The 13,404-nt window shown below is 45.0% G+C and overlaps 3 protein-coding genes across 3 annotated transcripts; all 3 read left to right on the forward strand.

Moving 5' to 3' along the window:
* The first annotated feature begins 1,328 nt into the window (after positions 1-1,328).
* Positions 1,329-2,026, forward strand: V1508DRAFT_421267 (uncharacterized protein). Its single transcript, XM_066940856.1, has 2 exons — positions 1,329-1,520; positions 1,577-2,026. Exon 2 carries the CDS (start codon positions 1,640-1,642, stop codon positions 1,958-1,960), a length of 321 nt encoding a protein of 106 aa, XP_066794595.1. The 5' UTR covers positions 1,329-1,520; positions 1,577-1,639; the 3' UTR covers positions 1,961-2,026.
* Positions 2,027-2,625: 599 nt separating this feature from the next.
* On the forward strand, positions 2,626-4,409 carry V1508DRAFT_357476 (CDP photolyase; the record flags this gene model as incomplete). Its single annotated transcript, XM_066937030.1, has 2 exons — positions 2,626-3,818; positions 3,866-4,409. The coding sequence occupies 2 exons, from the start codon at positions 2,626-2,628 to the stop codon at positions 4,407-4,409; spliced, it is 1,737 nt and encodes a 578-aa protein (XP_066794596.1).
* Positions 4,410-10,363: 5,954 nt separating this feature from the next.
* On the forward strand, positions 10,364-11,490 carry V1508DRAFT_198468 (uncharacterized protein). Its single transcript, XM_066936193.1, has 2 exons — positions 10,364-10,650; positions 10,723-11,490. The coding sequence occupies exon 2, from the start codon at positions 10,725-10,727 to the stop codon at positions 11,223-11,225; it is 501 nt and encodes a 166-aa protein (XP_066794597.1). The 5' UTR covers positions 10,364-10,650; positions 10,723-10,724; the 3' UTR covers positions 11,226-11,490.
* The last annotated feature ends 1,914 nt before the right edge of the window (positions 11,491-13,404 follow it).

The following is a 13,404-nucleotide window of genomic DNA, read 5'->3' on the forward strand; positions in this document are numbered from 1 at the left end:
TCCTGTTGGTTTTGCCCTAAAAGATATCAACAAAGCAAGGGATATGCCTTTGTAGAATTATTGTTGGAAGACATAAACAATTCCAGTCCGATTAGGGAAGTTCGAGTCAAATCGACGAATTTAGCTACAATTTTATTTACTATCTCATGAAGCGTCTTGGCATAATTGCTGATCCGCTTCGCTTGAACCTTATCGACTGAACGGCAGATCAGCATTATTAGATGTGTCGGGCTGTACGTGTTCAGACGAATATGAAAGTGGGAACCTGTGAGTTCGGATTAGGAACAGCTAGTAACCTAAACCAATTAAATTGCATGGGTGGCTATGTGAGTTCAAACACTATAGTCGTGCTTTCATGCTGGTGGCTACATTCACGATGGTTTGACGACGTAATTGTCACGGTCAGCTTGGCCACCTCGGAGAAGCCCATACCCCATGTTGACTCAAATTATGTGAGAAAAGGAGATTCATGGAGAGTAAACCAACCACCCTTTTTGGGACTAGCGTAAATTGACTGCGGTACTCTCTCTCTGACCGTTGGTATCTCCCATTACCCGAAGGTAACCGAACACGTATTAGTCCAACAATAACGCGTACACAAAGCTGAACGCGTCGTTGTATGGGCATTTCTCCAACGACGTGCGCGACCCCCCACGCGTGTTACTATTATCATGGATCCGGTTGCAATTGACTTTCCCGCGATAAACAATCCCTACGACTTATCCATTGACATAGTCTTTGAGTCAAGTGCCAGAGCCAGAGCTTTTGTGAACGCGCATGCGATCAACAACAATATCGCCGTAAAGAATGGCGTAGTGAAAAACAATTGTATGCAAGTGCACCAGAAAGCCTCTCAACACCGGTAAGCTCCCAATGGAAGTCGGGACTAAAGGAGACAATGGCATCACACGTCAGAAAATTGCCCGAAGCATGCTCTGCGACTGCCCTTGGAGAGTTCGCTTCAAAAGACAACTCAACGATTCGTGGATCCTGACAGAGCTGGTCGACCAACACGACGGACATCAGATTGAAGGTATCGATCCATATGCTTATCCTGAAAACCAACCCATGACTGCAGGGGCTCGAGCAACTATGCTCGACCTTGTCCAGCACAGCACTCTTCAGCGTCGTTTAGTACCATTGCATCGGTGCTAAATTCGATCGCTGTTGGGCAGGGATGTTTATAATCGACCATACGACTACTTTCGCGAAAAAAAATCCTTATCTGCCAGATTCATAGAGACACTACGGGATGAAGGTTACATCTCCCGTGTGAAAGTGACTGCGGACAACACTTTCGAAGCTTTGTTTTTTTCCAAGCCTGATGATGTGCAGAGGGCGCGTCTTTATGGGCAGACGGTCATAATAGATTCAATTTTTTTTCTACAAGACCAAAATATTCCGCTGGCCCCTGGTGAACTTCGTCGCGGTCAACAATAACTTGCGGACCGTGAGAGTTGCCTTGTGCTTTGTCACCTACGAACAGACAAGTGCGTAAACCTGGGTCCTAGAGCAACTGAGTGAGTAGAACGGTACCAATTCGCGCGGTATTGATTGAACCTAACTACTGTAACAGAGACCATTGTGTTTCCGGATGAAGCTCCCAAGGGTGATCATTACCGATTCCGATAGGGCCCTCATGAATGCCTTGTCTGTAGTGTTTCCAACAGCCCTGAACCAGCTCTGCCGATGGCATATCGAGCAGAATATACTCAAGAACTGCCGCAAGTACTTCAACAATGTTGCGGACTTCGACAAGTTTATGAAAGTGATTCAGGCCATCGGCGGGACAGAGGGTAGCGAGAGCCAGACGAATTCTTTTGGAAGAGCGCGACTTTGCGGCAGAGCCAGTGCACTACTTTGTGAGTCAGTGGTGGGAAAATGGCCAGTGCGAACGCTGGGCAGAAATGCATATTCGAAACTGCCCGAACTTCGGAATAAGCACCACATCCCGAGTTGAAGGGAGTCATGGAGCGAGCAAGAGAGGTCTGACTTCGTCTTCTGGCTCTCTATACACTGCCGGAAACTTGGCTTGTGGCTGTGGCAATACATGTGGCGGTGTAGCACAGGTACAGTCGATGGACGGAAGAGTACCGCAGTCAATTTACGCTAGTCCCAAAAGGAATGGTTGGTTTACTCTCCATGAATCTCCGTGAGAGAAAATTGCACATATTCTATAACCCCTACCCTATATAGCCGACGAGCGCGGACTCATTGTGATCAACGACAAATAAGACTAATCAGGATCAATTGATCGTGTACATCATGTAGAATCATAGATAACCAAACACATGTAAGGTCGCAAACGATTCTATCTCGAGGACATGAGATGCTGTCACCAAATTCGCAAAGTACGCGAGAGCGCCAAGAAGACCTAATCTTGTCCGATCGCGGTGATCCAGCGAGCAACTTCGGATCGTGGGGAGACAGTTGCCGACTCTGCCGACTTTTCGTCGTCAGATCTTCATACGTTTCCTCTCCCTTGCAAATATTTTATTCCTCTAATTACGACCTGCAATTACGCTTATAACGAAGTGCACGCAAACATCACGGCTAAGGTTTGTTCACCTACGAGCGCCTACCAATTCTATTTATGTGAATCTATACACGCCCTTCATCGTTACAATGCAATCAAGACTCACTGTGGGCACGAAGCGTAAATTGTCAACCTCCCGATCCCCGTCCTCATCGCGAGTCACCTGCCCAGCCTCAGACGAATTCAGTGCTATCCTCTCGCACTTCTATCCACGACATGAAATATCAAATGCCGAATGCGAGAAGTATATCCACGGAATCATCCCGCGCCCGTTGAGCATCCTTGAAGCAGCTGTCTCTGACACCGCAGCCGCTCGCAATGAAATCTCCGCTAAGCACTCAGTGATCCACTGGTTCAAGCGTGACCTTCGGACGCACGACAACAAATCTCTTTCACTTGCGAGCCAACGAGCGGAAAGAGAAGGCGTCTCCTTAATTTGTGTTTTTCTTATCAGCGAACAGGATTATGAAGCCCATCTCACCAGCCCGGCGCGCGTTAATCTCGAGATCGAGACTGTTAAGATATTGAAGGCCGACTTGGAAGAAAAACTGGATGTTCCGCTCTACGTCGAATTGGTTGGACAGCGGAAAGATTTGCCGACTCGAATTATTCAGTTATGTGAGAAATTTGGTGCGAGACACTTATTTTGTAACATTGAATATGAAGTGGATGAATTGCGACGGGAAGCGCTCTTGATTCGGCGTTGTGCTGACGACGCGGGCATCGATTTTACTGTCGTACATGACGCATGTGTTGTGCAACCTGGAGAATTGGCAACGAAGCAAGGAAAACAATATGCGGTTTTTACGCCGTGGTATAAATCATGGCTTGCACATATTCGAAATAACGAAGGTGAATATTTGCACATCTACGAATATCCGTCGAGGAATCCACATTCAGCGAGAGCAAAATTCAAGGACATTTACGTGTCGTCAGTGCCCGATGCTCCAGCCAGGAAAGCGCTCACTAACGAGGAGAAAAATCGACTGCAGGAATTATGGCCGGCTGGTGAGCATGAGGCGCTTTCTCGTTTGCAAAGGTTCCTCGACGAAAAGTCGGGTCGATACAAAGTCGAGCGAGATTTTCCTGCTGCGGATTGTACGTCGTTATTGAGTCCTTATATTGCGTGTGGAGCATTGAGTGCGAGGACCATTGTCAAGAGCGCGATGGAGAGAAATGATGGAAGTATAGATGGTCGCTGTAGTGGAATTGCAACTTGGACTAGCGAGATTGCGTGGCGGGAGTTTTATAAGCATGTTCTGGTGCATTGGCCTTATATCTGGTAGGTGATGACAGGAAATTTGATCATTCTGCTGACATTAGTTGTAGCATGGATAAGCCGTTCAAGCTTGACTACTCCGACCTACGGTGGGAGTATAATTCCTCAAAATTTTCTGCCTGGTGCACTGGGAAGACAGGATACCCATTGGTCGACGCTGCAATGCGCCAGCTCCGACGCACGGGGTATATGCACAATCGGTGTCGCATGGTCGTCGCGTCATTCCTCTCCAAGGATCTCCTCCTCGATTGGCGTATGGGTGAGCGTTATTTTATGTCGCAGCTCGTTGACGGTGATTTTGCCAGCAACAATGGTGGATGGGGGTTTGCTTCGTCTACGGGGGTCGATCCTCAGCCATATTTCCGCGTTTTCAATCCGGTGCTGCAGAGTGAGAAATTTGATCCTGATGGAGTATATATCAAGAAATGGGTTCCAGAATTACAGAATTTGTACGCGCCGGCAATTCACTTCCCCTATGAAAGAGGCGGCGGGGAGATAGCCAGAAGGGCTGGCTATCCTAGACCTATTGTTGATCACCAAGAGGCTCGAAAGAGAGCACTCGCAAGATATCGGGAGGCATTGGCGAAATATTAGCTGTTAACATTTGTAGTCGATAGTGTAGCGAGACTGGATTGAACGTAGACTTGGACGAGAACGATGTATGAACGATAGGGATCGTCCAGGCTATTTTTTCGTTGTTCATATTCGTATCTGTAACCAGACAAAATATCTGTATTCAGTGTCCAGTATCCAGTATCCAGTATCTATGTCCAGATAAATTAACCTTATCCGTACTCATATCCATCTGCATCTTGGAATGTGGATGAGAAACATACTTGGAGAGCGAAATTTGAAATGCTCAATGATCCTTGCGTGACAACAGTCGTATTAGCAGAATATAAGAGGAATGTTCTGGTTGTAAAGCACATGCTCAGATGACACATATAACGATTCTAAGACAGTTCGAAGTTGCAACAGACTTTTGCATTAGATTATAGCACCGAGTTGCATTGCATTTCATCGCAGACACTAACCGTAATTTGACGTCCTGTACAAGGGAAGTCTTATTGTTCGAAAAAGCTTCAATTTTAGCGCAACCTCTGAAAGTCTTGGAATTAGACGAATTTTTTATGATATTATCTATATCTATATTATCCTTGAGTCTGTCTCGTGTAGGTTGGCTATGAAATTGGGGGACTCGCGCATCATGGATCTACCCGGCCCGCGGATCTGGGGTAAAGAGTGTAGCTAATTTGGACTCACTTTGGGAGCTATATGGCTAGTTATTGAGTGCCGTATATATGACGGAATTCCAAGCTCGAACTTGTCGGATCACATTGACAAGAGATTTTGAATTTTGTTAAGCTGATAAAGGCGTAGAAGACCTTACGATAGATCAAATACTAGGAATTCGAAAATTTTGGTGTCAGAAAATCCTACTTTCTGTCACTGCGATATTTCCATCAATAGCAGCTTGAAGCATGATTTATGCGTTAGGTCCCATCAAATGGATTGACAGAGAGGCCTATAATGGGCTTTCTGGTTTCCTCTGCCGAACCGTCGGTGTCCCCCGCCGGAGATCTCGTTCCTTCCGCTCGGATGCCCGGGTGTCATTACGTTGATTTTTGTAATGCGTTCATTTTGATTAGAAAGTTTTCATTAGTTGTAGAGGCTCGGACAGGGGCACAGGAATGCAGATAAGAATACGGTGGTCCCCGCCGAGTCCTCATAGTTAATGTTCTAAAATATACAGTTACATGCTTTCCAGCTAGCGTAGTTGTGGAAATATGTAGAACACTCTAGCCTACGATCGTAGATTGTAGAATATTCTAGCACTATGTAAGCATGACGCAATTGGGTATTGGGTGGAATGCCTAGAAGGTTCCAGAAGGAAATGACTCAATTATGTATAGAGGTCATAGGAACCTTCAGTCATTTAAATGTTTGTTTGCTATTGTGTGCTTCAATATAGTCAATATTACAACAGTAGTTAACATATAGTGCAAACCTTCTTCTCTGACATTGATGCCCCCGTAACCCTCACAATCCTCGTAGTCACTGCATTAAAGAAAATTTATGCAAAATCTGCTTCGAGAATGCAATATGTTGCAGGCGGCCTTGATCTTGACTCGGGAATGATATGTATGTGTGGCCAACGACCCAATCTCCTAGAGCAAGCCAATCCATACCGGTGCACTGCAAGACTCCGGCGACCTCTTCTTCCAGGATTGCGTGTAGTTCATCTGCGATGAACATCTGACTACTCTCGAAAACATTCTGATTACTAATATTAGAAAATGTTATTTCCGACATGGTCCCTTATCTCGTCTGACGCACAGATTATGCTACCGTAGCATTGCATAACCAATAAGCCATAGTGCCGACTATCGAGATTCCATTCCGAACTGAGTTGTATGTTTTATAATAGTCTACTGTATGTATGGATCTAGATCTGACATTCTAACTTTCTGCTTAGCTAACATCAGAGAATCTACCGGTCGTGACCAGCACAATCGGCCCAATTCTTCTCGCCGCTGGAGACATCCTCCAGATCGTTTATGTCTCGAGGATCAATTTCTCCGCGGCCAAATGCGCCCCTGCGGAGATTAAGTCTTATAAATTTGCGATTAATCGTAAATAGTAATCGTATGGTCTAATACGATTACTTACGATTGGTTGCAAAAGTTTACGATTAACTATACCAGTCGCAAAAAAATCGTATCGTTACATGGACATTTTGGTCTCTAAACCCTAACCATTGATACACCCAATCTTGATGATATTTCAGAGGACAGAGGTTTCCTGTACGAAGAGTAATTCGTAATAAGGAATACGATTACCTGTACGATTACTTTACGATTTTATACTTCATTATACGTTACTTTACGATTAGAGCTTCATTTTTGCGATTAACTTTACACCGTAATCGTATTCACCCCTAGCTTTCGTCGACGAGGTCAATACTTCTTACATTGTAATAATTCTGGATCAAGAGGCAGCGTCTTTTTGCATTGCCCAATTGAGAAATTTTCTGCATCGTCATTATCCCCCTGAGGAGGAGCCGCAGTCACCTTTACGTTTCCCGCCGTCTCACGAAACCAGTTCCTCAACAGATATTGCAAAGCTCCAGGGAGGAGTCAAGGCATGTTTCCAATATCGGTTGTTAGGTTGTGGTTTAGCACATTGTTTTGTCATCAGCGTCATGTTTTCCCGCCTCATTTGAGGTGATTTTTATGTATATACAGAGCTGCAATATTCTCGAGACCGGTAATTCTTAATAGACCAAGTTCACTGCCCTCACGGCAGCCCAGCAGTATTAACCGTATCGCATTCATTGCCATGTATGGCTTTCTTGATCGAAGCTGAGGACTTCACACGTTTTCAACTAACATTATCTGCGAAAAGTTGACCGCGGGTGCAGCGATACCAATTTAACAGTATGGAGGTGATGCTGTTACAAGGAATGCGAATGTGACAAACACAGTATACACTGCAAAGTATGTCATTCCTCGTGCACTCTGTGGAAGCCGTGGCTTTGGAATCGCTTGCGCGTGTTTTCTAAACTTGATCCTTGTATCCTCGTCGCTCATACCAGTGATAATTGGACACCTTGATGAATGTCAGCGTAATAACCTGAACAGTGTAATAGTGCTCCGTCAAGTGCCTTAGGTAGAGGAACTCCAAACGCTTTCCAGTGTTCCACGTCAAGAAAATACTCTCTAGCTGGCGCAAGCGTTTTTGCACACACAGGCTCTTCGATAGCCATTCGACCAGAACATTTAAATGAGATTCCGGGCCTAAGTTATCAGCTACCACTCAGGACTCGCGTCGGCGTTGCTCACAATCGCAAGGAGTTGAATGAACTCAAGAAGCGCCGTATGGAGTTAAACTGAGACAAAGACTGCAAGGCTTATCTTGGGCGATCGCGAAGGATGAGCACGATGATGTCGAAGAACAGCCTAAAACGGTTTAGCTTGTTGTGGCGCACTTTTTGCGGTATCCTGCAAATGCAGACTCATAGATAGACAGGTCTAAGAGAGACTGAAGGATCAGGTTAAGGATGAATCGTCCGGGATCGGCAAACCGGAAATCAGGATCGATGGTCGGAATCCCATGGAACAATTAATGGAGAAGGAATGTTCATTGAACACCCCAGCGGCATACAAACCGAGCTAGCAACCCCTGAACCAATGCAGCTTGGGTGCGGCCACCATGCAAAGCGGTGAACAGCTCGATAGATTTGATCTCGCCTCGGACTTTGTTTCACATGCGCAGAAGACGCCATAAATGGAAAATATTTTTTAAGATCGGTCGCCACGTCGTCCAGGTTCCAAGCAAATGGACACGGAATTTTAGAAAGTGATGCGAGCTAAGACCAGGAAGGTATCGAAAAATGTAGGAGCCTTGTGGCTCCACAGAGGGCGGTTCGGTTGTCGAGAATATTTTTACTTCGCCATCACCCTGGCACAAAGGTGTATGCGTCTAAATATGATGTTGCATCCATCTCAACGGTGACAGTGTGCGTGATGCAAGCCGTAAAGAAACGCTTACCACTTGGACTCCTGAAAAAGGATCCTCTCGGGCAAGAAAGGCTTTTTCCATGTCACCAACTACCCTAAAGTACTTGACGGCAATCAAACCTTCACCGCTTCCAAATTACCGAGCATGATAGGAGCAGTGTCGGTCGCCTCACACCGTTCTAATCGCCCCGGTTTGTTATCCAAGTCCATAGTGCCACTGATATCGAGTGTCGTAGTTGTCGACAACCTTAATTGCTAGGGAACTTGATTGATCGTCAGGAACCCAACAAGCCTAAGGGTTGCGCCATGCGGCTGTAACTACGAGCAGCCAACGCTGCCGCCAAACTTAATTCCCAGCTGTACCACTACGGCAACCCCTCGGTTAAATATTTTATTCTGTACATACATTTGAATAGCTTTAGCATCACTGTGCAACCAAAAACATTTGTGACCGGTGGAATTGTGACTCACAGTTGCTTCGCATTGTGCCTCTGAGAACTGCTTGGTGGCCTCATGGCTACATGATAATTTCCCCAACAGCTTGTCCCAGACACCGCCATAGCTAGACGAGACACCCTCACATACCAGCTCTTAGAGGCCGAATCGGCACGACAGTAGCTTACACCAAGCCCGGTTATAATTAGCTCTTGTTTGACACCCTACTGTTGAGACTTCACTAATACACAATAATATTCTTGATGTGAGATTGGTGATCATGTGGTTCTTCAAGCTTAATTACTTCAAGAGACGGAGTTATTATGACAGTCGCCGCTTCAATAATACATGATTAGTTTCATTCATTGCAACTGGACAATTGTTACACTGTGTCCTACTTGTATGCCAATTTGGGTCCATCCGGCTTGATGCAGCCTGCCGAGAATACGAACAGCAAGGTACCAACGTTCAGATCTTGGTGTCTAAGCATGTCTCATTATGGAACCTAAATGAGTTCGGGTGAGTTCGGATGAAAGGCGAGAAAAACCTTATTATCCGATGCAGTCTGCTCACGCGGTCACAAGTCGTCGATGAATAAAATAGTCACGAATAGCGCTGATGCAGCTTTTCACGCAGACAGATGTAGAGTACTATATTACTGGAGTACGGTCAAATAGACTGTATAAAATCCCTCAATCCCTGGCAATGGCACAGTTAGCAATGCACCCGAACCAGAGTTAAAACTGGTGTTGCAAGATATCCTCCGGAACGTAAGACTTATGGAACGATGTTTGTGTCCCAAAAGTATGGCCATCTTACACGGCTCCAGATTCAGTTCAATGGAACCAGCTGACGCATTTTGGCGTCCAACTTTAGAAATCTCTGTAAAGATCAAGCTTCTAGTCTTGACATAGTGGATATGAGACTGTCTAATTTTGAGAGGCGGAGAAGTTCCGGTACATTTTGGAGTCAGCTTTTGGTTCCCATATTTACGACGCCGTTCGCCTGGGTTAGATCTCCCGAAAAAATTGCGCCATGGTTCCCACCTTTACGCCGTCCGCCTGGATTAGATGTCCCGAAAGGACTACTTGCGCTATTATAATCAGAGGCATCAAAATCAGCAGTTTTCCAACCTCCTGGAACCAATCATATAAACCGCCATTTCTCTGGTCTCCAGTTATCATATTCGACGGCCACCGTCGATAATACTCTATCGATTCTACTCTGAATACAAATTGGCAATGGTTATTCATTTTGACGAAAATTCTGGATTAATTATTCTAGAATGCTCTAACTTATTTTGTAAATCTAAGAGCAAATCTGCCATTGTGGGTGATGCTACACGAGCGCGGCAAGCTGCGGCGACACATTGAGTTTAATGTTATAATGTCAGAAAATGTCAAGTAAGTAGCCTTTCCGAAATCGGCGCTGTTTGCTGTCAATTCAGAAAAGAGTACTTGAGCGACATCGGCATCGCAGGAAGAAACGTACTGAGTGATACATCACAGCATATTGCTGCACCATGCCGCTCCATTGAGTTCCGAGTATCCGGTCCGTCTGATGTTGTCCACTACAGGTGACTGAGGCAAGCTATGTAAGTGGTTCCTGTCAGTTCCGACGTGCCAAGTTTTTGGCTATGGCATGCTTTGGATGCGTGAACGATCCATTGTTACGGATCTTCGTGTCTGTTGAGAGCTGGTATGCCAACAAAGATTCCATACCCAGCCGCTGATCAAGCTAGTACGGAGTTAGTCCCCGCATATATGCGACCTTCGCTCGAATATATATATATACCAGGCGTTCCCAACTATAAAATGATGAAAAATTCGCCCAGTGAAGAGCAACACTCGCCCCGCAGTTACTCAGTCTCTTGCGATAAGGTTGGTATTGCCTAACTCTGACGTGAGTTATCCATATATATAATTGGTCATCAACTAATAACGCAAATTTAGAAATGCCTTCCATGTTTCGAGCCATTTTCGCTGTATTGGCGCTCGCCTATCTGGCGTCAGCTGATGGATACGTCAGTAGCACCACACTGTGCCTATTTAAGGGCCATCCCAAAAAGTCTCCGGGTGAAACCGTGTTCTGGTTGGAGCAGGAATACAACCAATATAATATGCCGTTTTACAGAATGAGCGAGCTAGGGTTTAGTGAATTCAAGTCAATTGAGGTGGCTCTAAACGACGGAACAAAGGACTCCGCATTGATATACCTGTATCATAACAGGGAGGCCGCGACCGAGAATGTGGCATTCGTGAACTACGACAACACCGCTTATCATTTCTCAGGAAGTGAGATACTAGACAGGGAAAAGTTTAAGTTAGTAGGTGGAGGAAAAGTGGTTGTTGAGTTTGGATCATGTGTTACTCCTGAGTATAATTGGGAGTGGAATGTTGCTAGTACATCTGTTGCAGCCGCAGGGTCCATCAAACGGCCCAGAACTTTCCCTTAGGTGCTGCATGCAATTAATGGGCGAGTATTGTGAATGGGAGAAGAATAGTCAGTCTTTCATTTTACGAGATAAAATACCAAGCTTTGAAGAGAAATTTACAAATAAAGTTAGTTGGTGATAGATTCAAGCTGTAGTTTCGGAATAAGATTGCTCAAGTTAAAATAACCGAAGCTGACCCAGTAAAGTTTTGAAACACTTTTCCAACTATCGCCGCAAGTCAGTTTGTCATACCCGAAAACAATTTGGAAGATATTTGATATGAAACATACCTCTTGAAGAGATCCAATCAACTACATTAATTATATATTTTTGTCTGTGTAGAGTAAGTGTATATTAATAAGGAGACGGGCACGGATGTCTCAAATGTAGATGGTGTAATTGTAGTTGACTTCAGTCTAAGGGGTGGCCCACTATGACTGTCTCCGACTTCCCACAAGAAGCCCACCTAAGATGCTCCGCCAATTTTGAAGTCGTTTTGCCGTGCTACCATGTAAGCAGCCTCTCTGCTGTGTTTCCCTGACTATTTATATTATCTCTTCAACTGCCAGTTGCTGCGCGCCTTACTAATAAGGCATGATAGTTCCTGACTTCTGAACTCGTCATTATTGAGGTGCATGCTCTCAAGCTTTTTTTTCTCCTCCATGATTGAAAGGAACATATGAGTTACGTCATTGGTAATACCAGCACGAAACAATGACCTCAACTCTTGACACATCCCTATTGTTCGGGCCTGAAGATTACTCCGTTGAGGGACAACCATCCGCCCTGAGGCTGAGAACAGTCTTTCACACTCGGCAGATATGGATTGTATCGTGAGAAAGTCTGGCTATTCGAGAGAGCCAAGGGTATTGAAAGCGCTTCTCATGCCAATAAGCTATTGGATCACGAACAAACTTCCACGAACAAATACACCGAATACACTAAATCTATGTACACTAGACTTTCAAATGTATGTAGTGGATTAGTCAGAAACGCTCTGCTGTATATTACTTAGTTTAGTGTACTACACTAAGTGTATCAACTCCTGTAAGGCGTGTGGTTGCTTGGGTCCCTGACCTTCTTCCGATACAGGATTTCTAATCCTTTAGAGAAGAATTACAAGATACGGATAATTCCTCAGTACCTTCCCTTACAAGTGCTTCCTCAGTCCTCAAGTTTGCGCTTGCGTGGGTGTCCACGAGCCGTTTTTTGACCTGCTTCTTCACAGGTTCCAATGAATTTACCACTTCCTCAGTGCTACACAAAAACTTCGTTCTAATTTCACTCTTTCACGCCTCTTGCGAGCCTTCCGAGCCTGATGAATTTCTGCGGCATCTTCCATTTGCTTACGCGGAATCGATATTTCCGTATTCTGCACTGAGACCACGTGGGTCAGGCGATTGATATATCGCGTGGCTGGTGATGTATATCTACACTGATTGTTCAAGACCGATCGCAAAGACTATAATTAATTCGAGGAGCTCAGTGCCATCTGGGGTATGGCTGGAGGGGCTCAATGGATGTCGCGGATCATTTGAGGGTTATATGGAAACAGACCAAGGATCTCTCCAAGCACTCTGGATATTACACTCTGTAATTGCCTTACCCCGTCCTCTTTTGTAAATCTGGACTCACTCATATTGCTTAATCCAGCCACTACCTACAAATTGGCTTTATCCGTATTCGTATCCGTATCCGCATTACCCAAGGTTGTTAATTGGATACGATAATTAAGTAATTTTAAATCTCATTTGTCGAACGCTCGAAGACTTATTTCATGTATACGTGCCAAATCCAACCAAGTTCATACAGTGACACACTACTTATCAGATTCATATTAATGAGTTCTTCCCTCCCTTGACAACCAACCACTGAACAAGGCTCGGGATCATGGTAGCATCCATTTCCAATAACTAAATATGTCACAAATCATGTAAAATATCTCATTAAGTTTACGTACGTATCTGTTAGTCCTGTCCGTGGATATATCCTGGATATAGCTAACAATATTGCCTTATCCGTCTATCTGTGCCGATCCCTACCGGCGATATAGTGTAGGCGAACCAGCGCCCCGACGGTTAATATCATAAACGGCAATCGTCAAACATTAATACAGGACTCCTAAAAGGGGCCGCACTGTCAAGCCCCTAGCCTGAAGTTGATGTCGAGAGTCGTACTTGTGCTAACCTTTCGCGTCAGC

The sequence above is a fragment of the Lipomyces doorenjongii genome (assembly GCF_038497915.1).
Source record: "Lipomyces doorenjongii strain NRRL Y-27504 unplaced genomic scaffold V1508scaffold_42, whole genome shotgun sequence".
In the NCBI taxonomy this organism is placed as follows: Eukaryota; Fungi; Ascomycota; class Lipomycetes; order Lipomycetales; family Lipomycetaceae; genus Lipomyces; species Lipomyces doorenjongii.

Bases quoted from the DNA above. Each gene is read 5' to 3' on its own strand.
- V1508DRAFT_421267 (XM_066940856.1), top strand. From the start codon at position 1,640: ATGAATGCCTTGTCTGTAGTGTTTCCAACAGCCCTGAACCAGCTCTGC.
- V1508DRAFT_198468 (XM_066936193.1), top strand. From the start codon at position 10,725: ATGCCTTCCATGTTTCGAGCCATTTTCGCTGTATTGGCGCTCGCCTAT.